Source organism: Hippocampus bargibanti, linkage group LG14 (genome assembly GCF_051943395.1).
Source record: "Hippocampus bargibanti isolate YZ-2025 linkage group LG14, ASM5194339v1, whole genome shotgun sequence".
Lineage (NCBI taxonomy): Eukaryota > Metazoa > Chordata > Actinopteri > Syngnathiformes > Syngnathidae > Hippocampus > Hippocampus bargibanti.
In genome coordinates this window covers 2,273,111-2,294,021 of record NC_142747.1, presented here as the reverse complement: position 1 = coordinate 2,294,021, position 20,911 = coordinate 2,273,111, and the positions used below count along the sequence as shown (strand labels likewise).

The window sequence follows — 20,911 nt, the reverse complement described above, 5'->3', positions numbered from 1 at the left end:
AACTACCTAGCCAGCTAGTAGATAGCTAATAGGGAGCCAACAGATAGCTAGCTAGATAGCTAACCACTTAGATAGCTATATAGCTAATAATAATCATCATCATCATCATTATCATAATAATCATAATAAATTTCATATTTAAGCGCCTTTAAAAACTCTCAAGGTCACTTTACAGTCATATGATATTTTTTTGTGGGTGAGCAGCGGTAGCCACACGCGCCACCCACACACTCAACCTGGAAGTAGCCAGGTAGATAACTAACCAGCCAGCCAGATAGCTATTGTATGGTATTACAGAAAAGACAATAATACATGTCATTTCTAAGCACCTTTCAACACTCTCAAGGTCACTTTGCAATCACACGGTAAGTTTTTCTGTGGGTGAGCAGCGGCAGCCACACGCGCCAGCCACACACTCAACCTGGAAGTAACTCAAATAGATAAAAAGCAGGCTAGCTATATAGCTAATAGATAGATAGCTACCCAGCTAGATGGCTAACAGATAGCGAATAGGTAGATGGCTAATACTGTAGATGTTCAATAGCTAGCTAGATAGATAGCGATAGAGCAAATAGATAGATAGCCAGCTAGATAGCCAATAGATAGTGAATATGTAGATAGCTAAAACTCTAGATAGCGAATAGCTAGATAGATAGATAGCTACGAATGAATGAAATGTCGGTGTGTAACGTGGAGGGAAACAACATGTAGAGTGCGACCGTTGTGCGTCTGCTCTGCAGGGCGCCACGACGCCTTCGGTGGGGTGAGCGTGGCGGACGATTGCGGGATCGTTGACGGCTGCCGCAACGGCACCTGCATCCGCCTGGATGAAGGCTACACCTGCAACTGTTACCACGGTTACCGTCTGGACGCCGCCACCATGACGTGCATGGGTGAGCATGGCCTGGCGCCTCTGCCTGAGCCCCTCCGGCGTCCCGGTCTTTGTTTTCCCGAGCCTCTTCCTTGCGCTTTTGTCGGCAGACCTGGATGAATGCCGGGGAGGCGTGGACTTGGACTTCCCCTGCATCAACTCGTGGTGCATCAACACAGACGGCTCCTTCCGCTGTGTATGTCGCCGCGGCTACGTCATGTCGCGCAGGCTCAACCACTGCGTGCCCGCCTAACGGAACGGAACGGACGCAAGGAACCGGCCCCGAGCGGTGCGGAGACATGAGGAAGTCCGAGCGGCGGTCCGACTTCAGCCGCAGCTTGGCCTTAGCGTTTTTGTTCGCACAGTTAAAGGACATCCGACACCCTTTTTTGTTTCCTAACTGACATCAGAAAAACGTGTTATAGCATCTAAAATACCCAAAACACGCAGGCTCATATTTTTAGTCAAATGCAAAACACCAATAAAAATGACTTGAAGTGTCCCAAGACTGCCACAAAATGAGCTCGGAACTGGGGAGATTCAGAAAGTCCCGCCCCCTTGTTCATGACGTCACGCCAGGATACTCTCTAGCTTTCTGCCTCTACAAACTGCCTTGCTCCAGAATCAAAACAATGGCTTCAGAGAGTTCAGATTCTGAGAGGATGCTTTCTTGTTACTCATCCAGTAGTGAATATGATTCAAATAGTTCTGAAGAGGAAAGCATAAATGTTGGCAATCGATTAAAGAAGTCTGATGGGTTAAAAGTGATTGTTCGTTCCTGGTTCATCGCTCTTCAGGGTGTTAGAAGTGGGATGGTGAAATCAGCAGGAAGCCAGGTGTTGAACAGAATAAGTTATTTTAATCTTGTAGAGAGCAGGGACATTGTGAGGTCGGTTGAGGGGTGACAGAGAAGATAGACAAAGATAGACGCGCTGGGAGAGCATTTATATAAGACGGACAGGATGTGACATAATAGGATGTGATGTAATAGGATCATGTAAAGGCAGGGAGGAGATGACGTATCAGGAAGTCCAAGAAAAACAAAACGATGCAAAAAGATGTTTAAAGCTGTTCGCATAGCATATACAACATATCCCCCTGACGAACTTATGTAACATTGGTGGAAGTGAATAGAAAGAAGAAAGAAAAAGGAAAAGAAAATCACAAAATAAAACAATCACAATGGAAACAATCCCAAAGTAAAGTCTTGTCATTCGCTACAAAAGTCAAATCTTCATGGCATCCTGGATGGTGATCACCAGGACGACGAGGGGGAACGAAATTGTTTGTAGCATTTATCGCAAACAGGGCCAGGGTGTGATACGGATGAGCGGGTGACTGGGAAAAGGGTGTGATATGTCGACGCGGCTCCAGTGACGTGCATCGGAAATCTCCTTGACGAACGATGTCCTCGCGAATCCAGATGAAGCTTGCTAAGACGGCTAGCAGCTCCGCGAATGGTCCATTCCACGTTGGTGTGGCCCACGTCCTTCTCTTCAGACCGTAGCCTCGTTCTGTGGGGAACAAAAAGAGACTTGTGCCAGGTCACATGTCGACAGGATGTTTTCATTCTACACAACACACATTTTCTGGGCGTTTCTTTCCCTATCAAAGTCTGTCCATCGTTAAGGTTCTGCAATGCATTCTCTCACAGAAATGGCAGTAAATCATTGATCATTGTTAGTTGGTTAGTACATGTTAGTGGTTAGTGAGTCTGCATTTCTTGGAGGGCACAAACCTTCTTGGGGAACAACTTTGCAGCCAACTGCACTCATTACTGAGTGTTTTTATACACATCCGTAAACATCCTGTTATTTCATGTTTAGTTTAGTCTATATGGATGTATGTATCTTATTAGTTAACTTGTTGCGAATGTAGAGTGTAACAAGTATTCATTTTCAGTCTAATGTTCTCCCAACCCCCTTCCCGTTGCTTAGAGGCTTGGTCGAGATGATGTCATCACTGCTGTGTGATCAAAACTAGGTTGAAGGGGCGGGCTTTGCGCTCTTGGCTTCCCTCTCCGACTAGATATGTTCTTCTATTGTTTACGAGAATAAAGTAGTCTTTTCTGTTCACCATCTATGGTCCCCGCTGGTATTTCATCATAAAACTCCGTTGAACTCCGAACCAGAAGAGATACAGGAATTAGATTCCAACAATTACCTAAAGTGAAAATTTTGGTAATGGGGATTTGAGCTATTTATCATCACTCCCCCTTGTTGAGACATGAAAAGTCTCAATTTGCCAACTGGGAACGTGTTTGCGTGGAAAACACGACCCATTTCGCAGATGTATCAATGGCATGCAATGATGATGAATGCACTAATGTGATCTGCTTTTCCTTTCGGCTTTTCCCTTCAAGGGGTCGCCACAGCCAATCAATGTCCGCCATCTTTAGAGGTTTGATCCGCATGTTTGTTTTGGCCAAGCTTTTACGTCGGATGCCCTTCCTGACACAACCCTCTCTATGTGTCCGGGCTTGGCACTAATGTTGATGAATGCATTAATGTCACAGAAAATCCACAATCTATTGGAGCTGCATTTCAACAAAAAAAGAACACATAATCGTCCAGTTCAAGAAATTAATCTCCCCTGGCCCTCGCGCGTAACCCCTGGTTTTATGAACTCTGGTCTGCCAGGCGCATGGTAACCGACATGATAATCCGCACAGGCCTTACGAGTTTTGCGCAGGAAGTCTACGCTCACAGGGCTTGGCTAGAACTGATCCACTATACCACGTTCACCTGCCTACAAGCCCACCAGTCGCAGATCAACCTAAATCACAATTCCTTGGCCCCAAAAAAGTCTTATGAAATCCATTCATTCAACATAGTTGCATGCCGGTGCCACTTGGATTGGATATGCCTTTATTAGTCTCACAGTGGAGAAATTTACATTTCACAGTTAAAGCAATCCTGAGCGCCGAACATCAAGAAGAGAGGGCGACCCACTCGAAGGAAAGAGGCTTTGTCCTCTGGAAGAGGCGGGGGCCACCCCCCCTCCCCGCTCGACGCCGGTCCGCTAGGCCCCGTAGTTTTTTCGGCACCAATAATGATAGGTTAAAAGTGATCGTTCGTTCCTGGTTTATCGCTCTTCAGGGTGTTAGAAGTGGGATGGTGAAATCAGCAGGAAGCCATTTGTTGAACAGAATAAATTATTTTAATCATGTAGACAGCATGGACATTGTGAGGTCGGTTGAGGGGGGACAGAGAGGAAAGAGAAAGATAGACGCGCTGGGAGAGCATTTATATAAGACGGACAGGATGTGACATAATAGGGTGTGACGTAATAGGATCATGTAAAGGCAGGCAGGATATGACGTATCAGGAAGTCCAAGAAAAAGAAAACGATGCAAAAAGATGTTTAAAGATGTTCGTATAGCGAATTACCCCAACAAAGTCCTTCCGTATCAATTCGAGCCGTCGGGACTCCAATGTAGCACCCAGAAAATCCACAAGATGGCACACAAGCTCCGTTGGAAATGAGCTCATTTGTCCACTGGGAATTTGTGTCAACTTACACCTCTTTTATGCGTGTTACCGCAATTGGCTGCGACACACAACGATTCACCGTTGCGTTTTTTATGTCGTTTTCCCTCTAATTTCGCGATCAACACGGTGTTTTCAGATGAAAAAAAAGTACCCAAAATACATTCTGTGTCGCTTTCTCAGTCGGGAACGTTCCCTCCGTGACGTCACTTAGGGGATCAACTCAAAAACAAGACTATCTGAATATTCAGTGCGAGTCTTAAAACGTAAAATATAGCTATATGGGGTGGAATCTTTGTAAAATGCACTCAGTAGAAGTCATTTGAAGTGATTTTACAAATTATGGACGCAACCTGTCCGGAGGTGTCGGTTGTCCTTTCAAGGACAACCGACACCCGTTTTTTGTTTGCTATAACTGACATCAGAAAAACATTTCATAGCATCTAAAATACCCAAAACACGCAGGATGATATTTTTAGTCAAATGCTAAACACCAATAAAAATGACTTAAAGTGTCCAAAAACTACTTCAAATTGAACCCGGAAGTGGCCAGTTTCAGAAGGTCCCACCCCCTTGTTTGTGATGTCACGCCAAGACGTCTTGCCTTGCTTGTGTCACATCCTCGTCGACGCCAGGAGCGTGCCCCTCCCCTCCTGTCTCCTCCTTCGCTGCTCCTTGAAGCGGCCCCTCCCTTCCTGACTCTCCTGACTCACGCACCTGTTCCCCATTTCCTTGATTGTGCCTTCTGGCTATAAAAGCCTCTCTTACCGTTCCATCGCTGTATTTCTGGAAGCCCCCCGGCACGCAGGTCTGTTTATAGTCACCTACCGTCCTTGTTCTTGCCATTCTGTTATGTTTGATGTTGCTCAGTAAAGACTCACTGTCTCCACCGTGTATTTCGGATCCGATCCCCACTACCTTCTGGCGTCCCTCGAGTTTTGTCACCACTCCTCGAGCGGACGTGACAGCTTGAGAATTAAAACTGGCTTCAGATTTGGAGAAGATGCTTTCTTGTTACTCATCCAGTTATGAATATGATTCTGTGTCATTTTGAGGCATCTGGACAGAAAGGTAGTACCCAGAAAATGCAGAAGATGGCGCCAAAGCTCCGTTGGAAATGGGCTGATTTGTCTCCTGGGAATTTGTGTCAGCGAATATCAAATAGTTGTCTTGGTGCAACACACAACGATTCGCCATCGCGTTATTTATGTGTTTTCTTTCTAATTTCGCCATCAACATGAAGTTTTCAGACAAACAAAGTGCCGCAAAATGCATTGTGTGTCGCTTTCTCATTCAGGGGCGTTCTGTGACGTGACGTCAGGAATCGTCACCAATTCAAAAACGAGACTTCCTGAATATTCAGCGTGAGTCTTAAAATGTAAAATATAGCTATATGCGGTGGAATCTTTGTAAAATACGCTCATTAGAAGTCATTTTAAGCGATTTTACAAATTATGGACACAACTTGTCTGGGGACGTCGGTTGTCCTTTAAGGCGCTTCAGGAGGCACAATTTGCTTTTGTTTTTACATTTTTCAACCATGACACTAAAAGTCAACTCAATTCTCACTTTAATGTCAGTTATCTAGCTAGCTACTTAGCTATCTATTTGCTATCTTTTAGCTATCTATTAGCTGCTTACCTGACTGGCTAGCTATCTATTAGCTATTTGCACAAAAACATTGACAAGTTATCAGTGATTTGTTTTGTGTGCGCTCCATTCCATCAGCTCCATTGTCTATTAGCTGATTTTGGTGGTTGACTTGAGATAGCTTTTATTTTTTCTTGACTTTTCTACTAAATAGCAATGAGCTTGTCAGCATGCAGATGAGATTTGGTGTGTGTGTTGCCGCCAAAAGGTCACAGCTCCTGGATCAGAACTGTCAACATTTTTGACGCTGTTAATTCCCTTTCCCCCTTCCCCAACGCTCCAATTAGAAAAGTGCACACCTTGTATCAACAATTGTGATTGTGAAACAAATCGCCTTTAGACATGCAATAATAATAATAATAATATATTTCATTTCTAAGCGCCTTTCAAAACTCTCAAGGTCACTTTACAGTCACATGATAAGTTTTTCTGTGGGTGAGCAGCGGCAGCCACACGCGCCAGCGTTCACTCAACTTGGAATATCTGAAATACAGTAAAGTCTCGTTATATCGATATCGGATATATCGATAGTCCCGGTTATATCGATACTATTTCTATGCACGCACGGAGAAAATTACATGCAAACGGGGTCGGATATATCGATAGTCCCGGTTATATCGATATTTTTGCGGACTCCCTTGAATATCGATATAACGAGACTTTACTGTAGATAGAAAGCTAGCTAACTAGCTATCTATTAGCTATCTGGCCAGTCGGCCAGCCATTAACCATCCATTACGTCTGTGTAAGCTCTCAGTCGTACAGGAGTGGTCCATCGATGAGAAGGTTTCTTCAGCCGTCATCTGTACAAATTTGAAGGTTTCGGACGTTTGGATAGGAGGCGAAACGTCCGAAACCTTCAAATTTGTACAGATGACGGCTGAAGAAACCTTCTCATCGATTAACCATCTATTAGCTAGGCAGCCAGCTTTCTATTTATTTGAGTAGTTAATAGAGCGCTAACTAGCTAGACAGACAGGCAATAGACAGCTAGCTGGAGAGCTGCTGATATTACCTATTATTTGACTGTTTTGTGTGAATTTTTACATACAGGTAAAAATGACCCTTGGTCGAACCTCAAGCATATTCCGTGTTGTGAAAGTTGCCACATGAAAATGAGATTCTGAACTTTTTGGTCTCATATCGTCGTTTTCAAGCTCTCAGGAACTCCACGTCATACAGACAGACCCTCCCCTTTAAATTCCAATCAAATATGTTGGCATCCTACTTCGATGTCCCCTTAGGGGCTCCGTAGCATCCCAACCCTCAGTCTAAAAGTCGACTTTGCAAGCCTAGCCCCAGTTGAAAATCCTGCTTTGAAACCTTCAGAGCAGTTTGAAAATCTAATTCCGAAAAGCGCGCCCAGTTTGAAATGGAAAAGCAATTTGAAAATCTGCTCCTACTTCGCTACTCTGAATCAGAACAATGGGCCGCTATGGGATCCGAATCCCGCTCTGGTCAGGTTTTTTTTCCCATCAGTCTACGTTGCAAGCCCAAAGCCGTCTTTGCAAGCTTAACCCCGGTTGAAAATCCTACTTTGAAACCCTTATGAAATTCCTAAAACCACCGCTAATTTGAAATTGAAAACCCAGTGTCTCGAGTGTAAAACCAGTTAGAGTGCAGTTTGTTTCTTTGGTTGCAATACAATAGCACATTTATTGTACAGAAAATAAGGTATGTTTTGCGTAGTTTTGGGACTTATTTCGTTGAAAGTTGTGTTTTGTGGGGACCTGGGAACGGATTGTTCTCATTTTAATGGTTTCCTATGGGAAATTAATGTTTGGAGTGAACACTTTCTGGGAGCCAGTTGGGTTCGTGAGCCGAGGTATCACTGATCACTATTTGAGTTACTTTCAGGTTGAGTGAACGCTGGCACGTGTGGCTGCCGCTGCTCAGCCACAGAAAATCTAATCTTGTGACTGTAAAGTGACCTTGAGAGTTTTGAAAGGCGCTTACGAATGAAATGTATTATTATTATTATTATTATTATTATTATTATTATTATTATTATTATAGTCAAATGGTAAGTATAGTTTTGCTTTTTTTGATTGTTGCTGTGCTGATGACCATTTTGTGTTTGGGAGTCTTTTACTGAGCGAGTTGCTTGTTCTGTAGCCACAAAGGGACATAAGTCTTCTTGTGCCGGTCCCAAGCCCGGATAAATACAGAGGGTTGTGTCAGGAATGGCATCCGACGTAAAAGCTGGGCCAAAATAAACATGCGGATCATACCTCCGAAGATGGAGGTTACTGATTCGCTGTGGCGACCCCTTGAAGGGAAAAGCCGAAAGGAAAAGAAGAAGATTATTATTATAGCATTATGAAGCCCAATCCTTCAAATTCCATTTCGCGTTTTCTCTCTCACCGAAGTCTCCGTTGTGAGCCCGGAAGTGGATTAGACGACATGACCCGACTCGGTGGCCAAACATGAATTCCAAGAGTTGTTTTTGCTGGTAATTAACGACGGAACCTGTCGGCACCATGTCCAACACAGCGAGAAGTGGAGACTTGATCCACCTGAACGTGGGTGGGAAAAGGTAAGGAGGAATGATTCCATTTTATTTTGTAACCAAGTGTCGGCTAGCCGTGACTAGCATCGAGTTATCAAGAGGCGTCCGGGTGGGCACCAATGTCCTATGAATGTCCACAACATGGCTCCAAAAGTCGGCATTTGAAAACAATCGCTCTTTGTTTTTGTTCTTCGAAAAGAAAATAAGAAGTAGGAAACGCTACAGTGACCTATATTCCACCGCGATTGTTTCTGTCCAGTGAACCTAGCGCAATCTGTACTCGCAGTCGTATATCATTGCATTTTTGTGAAGTACGTCATGTTTTTGGTGGAATTTTCATCTTACAATGACGTATTAGACACGTTCCCCCCCATGCTGGTTCTTGAAATTTTCGAATACGACAACGAGAAACGGGGGAAAATTGGTTTGAAGTTTTTGCTAACACTACAGTTTATAAAAGTGAGTAAGTTTGTATTTTATGACTCATAGAAGTGGTAGAATATATATTTTTCTCCATAACTGCCAAGTTTCAAGCAAAAAGAAGCATTAGCATATATATTTCTAGAGGTCGCAATTTTCTTTCCTAGTATTCAGTGACAGCCATTTTTGATTTCTGACGAAAATCAGCCAAACTGCTAAACTGTCGCTTATATTTCGCTTTAGACATCAAATACTGAAGAATACAGATAATTTAATATAAATTCAACTAAATGATTGCTAAATCATTCCAATTCATAACTTAAAGAACAACCGACGTCACTTTTTTGTTTCTTAATTGACATCAGAAAAACGTTTTATAGCATCTAAAATACCCAAAACACGCAGTATGATACTTTTATTGACTTAAAGTGTCCAAAATCTGCAAAACAATTGAGCTGCGACTTGGGCATTTTCAGAAAGTCCCGTCCCCAGTTCGTGACGTCACGCCAAGACGTCTTGCATTGCTGGAGAATCAAAACAATGGCTTCAGATTCGGAGAATATGCTTGTTACACATCCAGTTATGAATATGATTCAAATCGTTCTGAAGAGGAAAGCGTACATGTATGCAATCGATTAAAGAATTTATTCCGTGTCATTTTGAGGCATCTGGATTGCAATGTAGCGTCCCAGAAAAGAGGCACAAAATGGCGACCTCCTGTGGCCACCTCCGTTTCCACAGGCTGATAAATTCCTTATATGGAGCTTGGACGCCCTCTTCTGGCGGCTTTTGGGTGCAACACAAGGTTTTCAGACCAAACAAGTACAGCAAAATACATTGACGTGATGGAAGGACTGCTACAATGCGTCTTTTTTTTTCGGTCAGGGGCGTTCCTTTAGTGATGTCACGTATGGACTCGTCACCAACTCAAAAACAAGACTTCCTGAATAACAGCGCGAGTCTTAAAACGTAAAATATAGCTATATGCGGTGGAATCTTATGAAAATACGCTCAGTAGAAGTCATTTGAAGCCATTTTAGAAATTATGGACACAACTTGTCCGGAGACGTCGGTTGTCCTTTAAATAACTAAAATAGTGACCGTGTTTACTCGGTCACAGACTTTCATTGTTTTAACTGTGTAATTACAGGCAGAAAATCTCCTCATATTTCCATTTTTCATTATTATTTGTCATAGAACAATAATCTATTCATCATTTGAAAGCTATTTAAATGCACTTTAATATGGTATTAGAAAATGTGTGATGAATTATTGAAAAATTTTGTCACATCCCTCTAAGACAGGGATGGGCAAACTTTTTGACTCGCGGGCCGCATTGGGTTCTAAGATTTGAAAGAGGGGCCGGGCCAGTAGCATTTGGAGGGAGTGTTTGGGCCGGAAATACTAAACCTAAAGCATTAAAGGACAACCGACGCCTTCGGACAAGTTATGTCCATAATTTGTAAAATCACTTCAAATGACTTCGACTGAGCGTATTTTACAAATATTCCACAGCATATAGCTATAGTTTACGTTTTAAGACTTGCACTGAATATTCATGAAGTCTTGTTTTTGAGTTGATGACGATCCCCATGTGACGTCACGTTTGGATCGCCCCTGACCGAGAAAGCGACATACAATGCATTTTGCGGTACTTTTAGTCTGAAAACTTCGTGTTGATCCGTGTTGATAGCGAAATTAGAAGGAAAACACATAACGCCATGGTGAATCGTTGTGTGTTGCACGAAGACAACTATTTGATATTCGCTGACACAAATTCCCAGCTGACAAATCAGCCCATTTCCAACGGAGCTTGGGCGTCATCTTCTGCATTTTCTGGGTGCTACATTGCTGTCATTGACGGCTCGAATTGATATGGGAGGATTGCAAACATGTATGCTTTCCTCTTCAGAACTATTTGAATCATATTCATAACTGGATGAGTAAAGAGAAAGCATCTTCTCCGAATCTGAAGCCATTGTTTTGATTCTCGAGCAAGGCAAGACATCTTGGCGTGACGTCACGAACAAGGAGGTGGGACCTTCTGAAACTGGCCATTTCCGGGTTCATTTTGAAGTCATTTTTATTGGTGTTTTTCATTTAACTAAAAATATCAGCCCGCCCGATTTGCGTATTTTAGATGCAATAAAACTTTTTTCTGACAAAAAAAAAAATGCAAAAAAAATGGTGCCGGTTGTCCTTTAAATGTAGTGTGTACAAACCTCATAGCACAGTAAGAACACTACAACCCAATTTATTAACTGTCTTTCAAATGTGAAAAATATCCCTGATCAGTTAATAAATTTGTCTCAAGGAATATGCAAGATATGGCGTTTACAGACTATTTCGCAGATACTTGGAGGAGGAAATGGAAATAGATTAAAATAACATATGCACTGTGATTTATCAAGATTGCGTCTGTTTTTAATACGTTTCGTTCGAAGGGACAAATTGAAAGAAATCAACATTTATTGAAAAATGGAATCACTTTCAACATTCAAAACATATTATTCCACAACAAAATATTCAAGCTCAATAATACCTACTTGTGTTAAATTCCGCAAAATCATGGATGGTTTGTCCTGACCGCGCGCTCTACAAACTCCACTGACGCCCTCGCCTTCACGCGCAAACAATACACGTGTACCGTCGCCAAGCACACAGACATAGGCTACTTGCAGTTGAAATTTGCATACTCGGCACGGCAGCCAATCAGAAGCCTGCTTCTTTCTTCCGGATTTTCGCAAGCGTTCTGAGGTCGTGCATTTGCATATCATTTTCCAAAATAGATGCACAGAACCTCAGCCCAGAAGAAAGATTCAAAAGAAGCTAACAACATCTGTGACGCTACAAAACGTAAATTTACATTAAACCGTGACTGTAAACTGTACGTGAGACTTATGAAAGGGGCTTAGTGGCTTGTAGCAAGCAATGCAAATGTTGCATTGTGCCCCATGATGACAAATGACTACTGCAGCAAAATCTACACTGTAGATTTGTCGTACATTATACTCTTTCATAACTACTACAGTTTCAGTGCAGATCAAACAGACACACTTCCGCTTGAATTCTTTGAAGAAATATTCACTCTCCCACCGTGTCTGCAATTTTCTGCACTCACTTTCTACCTTTCGCTTCTTTGGTTCCGCCATGTTTAGTAACGGGTAAATTTCTTCTGGGATTGGCCTTTTTGGTGGAGCAACTGCCTTGATCAACAGTAGCTCGCCCTGGTGTTAAAACTTAGAAGTGCGGGCAAAATTTGAAGTGCGGGCCATGTTCCATTCTGTTTACAAAATTTCTTGTGGGCCAATTAAAAATGTACTGCGGGCCGCAGTTGGCCCGCGGGCCGTAGTTTGGACACCGCTGCTCTAAAAAGACCGCGTGACAAACATTTGTAGAACTCAAGAATAAGAAGGAAGTTCAGGCGGGTATTTGAGCTCTGCGAAATGCCAAATGCAGCCATAAAATAGTCCCATTCGAAACGAACAAACAAGTGTCCGTTCGACAACACGTCTTCGACGATGTTGAATTAAGGTTCGTTGGACTTGAGGCAAGAAGGTTGTGGGCTTCATTCTGTCAGGTCCTCTTCGTCGGGAGTTGGCGTTGAACGGACTGAAATGCGGACGCAAATGCAACGTGTGTGTTTGTTTTACAGGTTCAGCACTTCCCGGCAGACGCTGACGTGGGTTCCCGACTCCTTTTTCTCCAGGTGGGTGCGAAAAAACAAATGCACCGACTCACATTGGCGGACAGCCTTGAGGAGTTTGTGATCGAACGGGGATTGGGAAAAACTCATTTCGCACGTAATTTTAAAGTGTACAAAATAACAGTTCATTACTTATACATTACATTAGTTTTCAAGCAATTACTTAACAATTAATAATAATAATAATAATAATAATAATAATAATAATAATAATGTACATTTAATTTATAAGCACCTTTCAAAATTCTCAAGGTCGCTTTACAGTCACAGGATACGTTTTTCTGTAGATAGCCAGCTAGATAGCAGCAGCAGCCACACGTGCCAGCGTTCACTCAACCCGGAAGGAAGTCAAATATATAGAAAGCTAGCTAGCTAGCCAACACATAGCTAATAACTAGCTAGCTAGATAGCTAGCCAGCCAGCTATATAACTAATAGATAGCTAGCTAGATAGCTGCCCAGTATCTATGGTTCATGTTAGGTGTGTCCAAGGGACAGGAAGCCATAAATCCACCCAAGCACGGAAAAACAAAACCCGAACTTATTAGGGAATGGCGCTTTCTCTCATATTTTCGATTTCTGAATAAATTCGTGAATGAGTTAAAGGACAACCGACACCAACGGACAAGTTGTGTCCATAATTTGTAAAATCACTTTAAATGACTTCTACTGAGCATATTTTACAAAAGTTCCACGGCATATAGCTTTACAGTGAGACTTCAACTTACGAACATCTTATCTTACAAACTTTTCATCTTATGAATGTCAAATTTATGAAAATTAAACCTTATAATAAGCACTATTTTCGTAATACACAGCCACCACGGCTGGTCCATCAAGCACACGACCTTCGGATCTGGCGGAGTGATCTTCGGCGGAAGCACACGACCGAACAGCGCTCCAGCCGGCGTTACTTTCCACACCCCCTTTCATTGAATGCACACGTTGATCGCCTACTTGGAGCTTTTTGCTGATAATTTTACTATGATGGGACCGAAAAAAACCCACCACAGGCACGTCGTGTTCAGCCCAAGAAGACACAAAATAAAATCACCGTCGCTGAGAAGGAGATAATTGAAAAACACGAATGAGGTGTGCGTTTGTGTGATTTAGTGGCCGAGCACGGCTATGCTAAGTCAACCATTGCTACCATTCTCCGGAACAGAGAAGCCATGAAAGGTGCGTCTGTTGCAAAAGGTGTTTCCGTGCTCTCAAAGCGACGGTCTCGGGCAATCGAAGAAGTTTAAAAACTTCTGTTAATTTGGAGTCACGAAAAGCAGCTATCCGGCGACAGCGTGAGTAAAGCTATTTTATGCGAGAAAGCACGGCTAATTCACGCCGATATCGCCATGCGCCAACCTGGAAGTTCGGCGCTTATTGAGGATTTTAAAGCCAGCAACGGATGGTTCGAGAACATCTGAGGGCGAGGAGGAGATGGCTGCTGCATCAAGTGAGCTCATAAAGGCAATGTTGGCAAAGTGGAATGATGTGCAGGCTTTTATCGAACAGTTCCATCCAGAAAAGACTGGCTATGACAATCATGAACGATACTGTGATGCCTCAGTTTCATAAGACCTTACAAGTCAGAAAGCAACAAGTGTCAATTAAGAGGTTTTTAATCAGCAAAAATGATGAGGAGTCTCCAAAGAAGCAAAGAGAAGCCAAACTAGAGGTTAAGTTACCAACAGTCCTTATGGAAGGTGACTCTCCTTCCATAAGCCATCAACGACCATCAAAAAGGTAAATAAAACTTTATTTTACAGCACAGTTTATTTCTTTAATTATAGTCCTCGTGTAATGTGCCTCTCTTTCCAAACAGCAATTCCCTTTGACATTCGACCTCCAACGCCATTCCATCAATGACCATCACAAATGTAAATAAAGTGACTTTATGATACAATGCAGTGTATTTCTTTCATTACAATACAATAGCACATTTATTATACATAGAATAAGGTATGTTGTGTGTAGTTTTAAGGCTTATTTAGTTAAAGTATAATTTATGGAAACTCGGGAATGGATTATTCCCATTTTAATGGTTTCCTATGGGAATTGTTTTTTTTTTTTTTTTTTAGATACACACATTTCGCCTTGCACACTCTGTCTGGGAACCAATTAAGTTCGTAAGTTGAGGTCTCACTGTATTTTACATTTTAAGACTCGTGCTAAATATTCAGGAAGTCTTGTTTTCGAGTTGATGACGATGCCTGACATGACGTCACGTCTGGAACGCCCCTGACCGAGAAACCGACATACAATGCATTTTGGATACTTTGTTTGGTCTGAAAACTTTGTGTTGATCCGTGTTGATGGCGAAATTAGAAGGAAAAAAAAATGTGTGTTGCACCAAGACTACTATTTGATACTAGTTGACACACATTCCCAGCAAACAAACTAGCCCATTTCCAATGGAGCTTGGGCGCCATCTTGTGCATTTTCCGGGACGCTACATTGGAGTCCAGACACCTCAGAATGATCCGGCTTTAATCGATTGCAAACATTTATGCTTTCCTCTTCAGAACTATTTGAATCATATTCATATCTGGATGAGTAACAAGAAAGCATCTTCTCCGAATCTGAAGCCATTGTTTTGATTTTCAAGCAAGGCAAGACGTCTTGACGTGACATCACGAATAAGGGAGCGGGAATTCTGAAACTCGCCATCCCGAGGTCATTTTGAAGTAGTTTTGGGACACTAACTCATTGTTATTGGTGTTTTGCATTTGAGTAAAAATATCATCCTGCGTGTTTTGGGTATTTTAGATGCTATAAAAAGTTTTTCTGACGTCAGTTAGGAAACAAAAAAATGGTGTCGGTTGTCCTTTAAATAAAATGCTAATAATTTAGTTTTTCAATTTTACCCAAGCAATTAATTTCTGGCTATCTGGCGAGCTATGTAGCTGGCTACCTCGCTAGGTATCTATTTGCTATCGAAATAGCTATTTATCTATCTATCTATTAGTTATCTATTAGCTAGCTAGCTAACTTTCCAACTTTGCAAATTTCCCCATTGCGGGACGAATAAAGGTATTCTGATTCTGATTCTGATTCTGATTCTATCTATTTGACTTATTATTTCAGGAGATGAATCAATAAAACTGTTTTTTAATGACCTGCACCCTCCCAACCCCGGGAGGGTGAAGGCGAGATAGCTAGCTACAGCGAGATAGCCAGCTGATGAAGTGGTGATGGTTGTGTTCAACGAAAACAAATCAAAAATGCCACAAAGTACCGTATTTATTCGAGTATAACGCGCAAACGTGTATAACGCACAGCTCTAATTTTCAATTAAAAATCAATATAACATTTTGTTTCACTTTTTCTCGGCTCAGTCACAGTATTTCAATTAAAATATGAAGAAGACTGAATGCAAACTTTGGATATTGGTAATTGTGAAAAACAGCAATGCTTAACTCACGTTTCAGTGTGGGCGAGGCGAGCAAAGGAAATGAAGCGTAGCTAAAGCAGCTTTTAGCTGCTTGCATTTTGGACCACCTATTTAAAATCACCTTTTCTGTGTGGCTTTATCTCTTGTTTCTATTTATAATTGTATTTTATTTATTATTGTATCTGTTTTTTTCTATGCTTGTCTGTGACTAAAGTGTAATGGCTATCTATTCGCTGGCTAATAGCTATCTATTCGCTAGCTAATGGCTATCTATTCGCTGGCTAATGGCTGTCTATTCGCTAGCTAGCTTGCTACCTATTTGAGTTACTTCCGGGTTGAGTGAACCCTGGCGCGTGGGGCTGCCGCTCCTCACCTTCAGAAAAAAAACGTATCCTGTGACTGTAAAGTGACCTTGAGAGTTTTGAAAGGCGCTTATAAATGAAATATTATTATTATTATTATTATTATTATTATTATTATTATTATCATTAAGAAATGCTAATCAAGAAAAAAAGGAATGCGCGTGATCCGGGTCTTCCCAAGAATCCTAACTGAAGGGTAAGAATATCCATGGAAATGCTGCCTCTTCCTGGAAGGAACATTAAAGAGACAGGCAGACGACAGAGAGTGTGAGAAAATGTATAGAAATCAGTGAAATTTGGACTTGTTTCAACTTTGATAGTTCAAAGGCAGAGTGTAGACTGCAAGGTTAAAATATCCCATCAATCAGGCTCCACAAATAACCCGCATAAGCCATCTATCTGTACACTTGATGCAAAAAGCTATCAACCCAGCTAAACAGAATACAATTGATGAGGAACTAGATACAATTATCACAGAGAAAGAACCTACAAGGGATCATTCGTCAAGATGGTGAAAGAAGGTTACGTTCTTCATGTCCTCAAGTCTTTCATGCTGATGAAACCGGCCACTCCATTCCATCAAGCCATCAAAGGTAAATAAAACAACTTTATTACACACTACAGTTTATTTCTTTCATTATAATACCATAGCACATTTATTATACATAAAATAAGGTATATTTTGTGTAATTTTAAGGCTTATTTAGTTGAAAATTATATTTTATGGGGCCCTGGGAACGGATTATTTTCATTTTAATGGTTTCCTATGGGAAATTAATTTTTGGGATACAGTGATGCCTCGCTACTTCGCAGTTCACTTATCGCGGCTTCAGTGCATCGGGGATTTTTTTTCCAGGGTGAAAAACTTTTTTCTTAATGGCATGCAAATGTGTAGAATAAAATCAAACACACTGGCTTTGAACAGCTCATCGAGCATTCTGCTCGATGAGCTGTTCTCTATTCTCAAAAAAAAGAACAACAAAAAAAGATAGTGCCAACAACTACCGATAACAATGTTCTTCTCTCTGAGAACGACTCCCTTCAGTAGAAAAAGACGCTACAGCAAATAGGCGCAGCAGCAAAATATTGTTTTACAACACCGTACTTTTTTGTTAAAAAAAGAGGTTTTATTTTTTGTTTCATTCTGCAGTATGTAGAATGCAGTGGTGGGCCGTCAGATGAAATCTGACCGACGCCTTCAGAATCAACAGTGAGGGCGTCTGTGCGCTGTTCATGAACGGGCACATGTAGTTGATATATACAGTTGCGACAGCCAATCAGATCACGAGTTGGCACAGTAAGGCCAGCTAGAGGGCCTCACGTTGAACATGACGTACGTGTCCTGTGATTGGATACTCACTTTACCTCAGCCCTCAGCGGATCAACCAAGCTGACAACAGATCAGACCCGGAAACTTTAGCAGAAAAACCAAGTATATCTACTCGCTTTTTTAACCCACAATGGCTGAAGGAGAGGACAACTCGCTGTCGCATGTAGGTAAGCCTATTCTCAAGAACAAATGAAAAAGATTTGTTTACTTTTATTTTCAACAAATAGTTCGTTTTGTGAACGTCTTGTTGTTTTTGTTATATTAAACTGACATTTTGTAATTTAGCGTAAAATCTTGTGAAAGATTGCATATTCTTGGTGGACTTCATAAAACTTTGTGGACAAATGATTTTAAATTTCCTTTTATTTTTAAGTGTTTGCAGTATCACGTATAGTGACAAGTTCTAATTGCTGATGCGGAAAATAGCCTGTGTTGTAGACGATTAAGGTGATGCCACGCCTAGTACTGCGTGCGTGTGCTTTTGTAAATGATATCTCCAGCCGTTGTGTCATAAATTATGGTATTACGAGGGATATTTGTTCTAGTCGGACTAAGCAGGTCTTCACTGAAGGCCTAGCTGTGAAATGCACGGACCGCCACTGGTAGAATGTAAAATAAAATAATTAACAAAAGCTGACTACATTGTACTTCGTGTGTACAGCGAACGAGGGTTCACTGTACACACTTTTCGCCTTACACACTGTCTGGGAACCAATTAAGCTCATCAGCCAAGATATCACTGTATATGTTTTTCCCCCAGGCTTCGTTTATATAAACTTTGAGTGTTTTTTTTTCAGGTGGAAAATTATGCGCGTTATACTCGAATAAATACGGTAGGTTTTGCTGTGCTGAATTGTTTTTGAGACCTGCTGCTTTGAAGACACAAAAGCGACGTGAACGATGCGGTTTTCATTGTCAATGGGAAAGTCGGTGAATGTTCCAAGCGTGCGCATGTCTGTTTTCAGTCTCCTGAGCGGGCGCATCTCCACTTTGAAGGACGAAACCGGGGCCGTAAGTGAATTGGCGTCAAGCGGTGGGGGGGTCGTGGTGGTTCAACGCCTCCCCTGTTTGGCTTGTAGATCTTCATCGACAGAGATCCGTCCCTGTTCGCCCCCATCCTCAACTTTCTGCGCACCAAAGAGCTGCACCCGCGCTCCGTCAGCGTGCACCTGCTCATGCACGAGGCCGAGTTCTACGGGATCACGCCTCTCGGTGAGTCCGTCTTTCGGGAACCGCTTGGCCACGAGATTTCCAAAGTCAAGAAGGTCGCAGTTGTTTTTTTTCTTCCCTGGTTTTAGACTAAAGTGACAATTGTAAAAGCAGAATGTCTTTTTTTTTTTGCAATCTTGGTTTGTTTTTGTTTTGTTTATAATAATAATAACAGTGTCTGAAACTCATGACAAAAAGTTAGCGGACACCAGGGCAGACAACTCTGAAAAGTTGCCTGCCCCATTTTTCACAACTGGAAACACAATAAGACGACTAATCTCAAAAGAAAAACAATTGTTGCAAATTATTACGGATTTTTTATTAAGTATGTAACTACCACAAATGCTCCCTTGCTTAATTGATGGTAAATATCCCTTGCTGATGATTTTGCTCCAGTTGTGGTTTGTCCATACGCTGTTCATAATGTTGTATAATGCAATGTTTGCGTTGCGTCGTCTGCTACAAGTCACGTGAACTCCTCTTTCCACGATGCCTTTAATAATAATAATGCTACATTAATTTCTAAGCTTCCTGTGACTCTCAAGCTCACTTTTCAGTCACAGGATAATGTTCGTTTCCGTTTTTTAGCGTCATGAATTTTCTTAGCTTCTTTCTTCTGGGGCTGAGGTTCTGTGCATCTACTTTGGAAAATGATATGCAAATGCGCGACCCTATAACGTTCGGGAAAGTCCGGAAGCACAAAGCAGGCTTCTCATTGGCTGCCGTGCAAATTGACAAACGAACCGAAATTTCCAAAGCGAACAAAGATTTTGAAATCGGTATAATTTATGCCGATTTTGAAATCTTCGTTAATGTTTGCTTTATTGAATAAAGCAAACATTTGATTTGAATTTTATTTTATTTTTTTTTCTTGAAGAAGTTGTTGGCAGACTAGCGGGCAGACGTTATTTCAGACACTGATAATAATAATACATTTCATTTATAAGCACCTTTCAAAACTCTCAGGGACACTTTACAGTGACAGGATATTTTTTTTTGCGGGTGAGCAGCGGCAGCCACACGCACCAGTGTTCACTCAACCCGGAAGTAACTCAAATAGATAGAAAGCTGGCTAGCTTGCTAGTTAAATAATAATATTAACAATAATACATTTCATTTATAAGCGCCTGAAGGTCACTTTACAGTCACAAGATACTAGATAGCCAAATAGCTAGATTGCTAGATAGCTAGCTCGATAGCCAAATAGCGAGCTTGCTAGATAGCTAATAGATAGCTAATAATAACAATAATACATAGTGTGCTAACCCCACTTTTGCTAGCTGTACATGTTGATATATATTCAATAAATTAACATGTCATCACACTTTTTTTTATCACAACACTGCATAAACATTTTGGAGTCAATTTCCAAGTGCTTAAAAACATCTTACAGATTGGTCCCTTTTGGACAGAACACTAGTAGTAAAAAAGGGGGGAAAAAGAAATTAAATTGGAAAGGAGTCATGATTAGTCGAGTTTACTTACACGGCGTCCGTCCCTTTTTTTGTGTGCAGTCCGCAAGCTGCAGCTGTGTGACGAGTTGGACCGCTCCTCCTGCGGAAACGTCCTGTTCAACGGCTACCTGCCTCCACCGGGTAATTTGAGGACATCCGGGCGAGCGTGCAATGGTTTTGCGGACATCCGGCTCAATTTGTGGCTAAATGATAATAATAATAATAATAATACATTTTATTTCAAGCGCCTTTCAAAGCTCTCAAGGACACTTGACAGTCACAGACAAGCATAGATACAATAAAACATGTCAGGGGAGAACTCACAAACTGTGGTTACCCTCAATGGTCTTTTAAAGGACAACCGACCTCTCTGGACAAGTTGTGTCCATAATTTGGAAAATCACTTCTACTGAACGCGTTTGAAAAAGATTCCACCACATATAGCTATATTTTACGTTTTAAGACTCGTGCTGAATATTCAGGAAGTCTTGTTTTCGAGTTGATCACGATCCCCTAAGTGATGTC

General features: G+C 41.6%; 2 protein-coding genes across 6 annotated transcripts in view; both read left to right on the top strand.

Annotated features, from left to right (window-relative positions):
• The window catches only part of ltbp4 (latent transforming growth factor beta binding protein 4), a 78,714-nt gene extending 75,768 nt beyond the window's left edge, over positions 1–2,946 (top strand). For both annotated transcript variants that reach the window (XM_089014503.1, XM_089014504.1), the window contains 2 exons: positions 741–893; positions 982–2,946. In XM_089014503.1, the coding sequence (XP_088870629.1) occupies positions 741–893; positions 982–1,124 (296 nt within the window). In that variant the 3' untranslated portion in view covers positions 1,125–2,946. The remainder of the gene's footprint in view (positions 1–740; positions 894–981) is intronic.
• A 5,450-nt stretch (positions 2,947–8,396) lies between these two features.
• The window catches only part of shkbp1 (SH3KBP1 binding protein 1), a 33,308-nt gene continuing 20,793 nt past the window's right edge, over positions 8,397–20,911 (top strand). For 3 of the 4 annotated variants that reach the window (XM_089014640.1, XM_089014639.1, XM_089014641.1), the window contains exons 1-5: positions 8,397–8,545; positions 12,594–12,647; positions 18,689–18,734; positions 18,803–18,935; positions 20,447–20,527. In XM_089014640.1, the coding sequence (XP_088870766.1) occupies positions 8,490–8,545; positions 12,594–12,647; positions 18,689–18,734; positions 18,803–18,935; positions 20,447–20,527 (370 nt within the window). In that variant the 5' untranslated portion in view covers positions 8,397–8,489. The remainder of the gene's footprint in view (positions 8,546–12,593; positions 12,648–18,688; positions 18,735–18,802; positions 18,936–20,446; positions 20,528–20,911) is intronic. The other variant, XM_089014642.1, reaches the window with a different exon arrangement.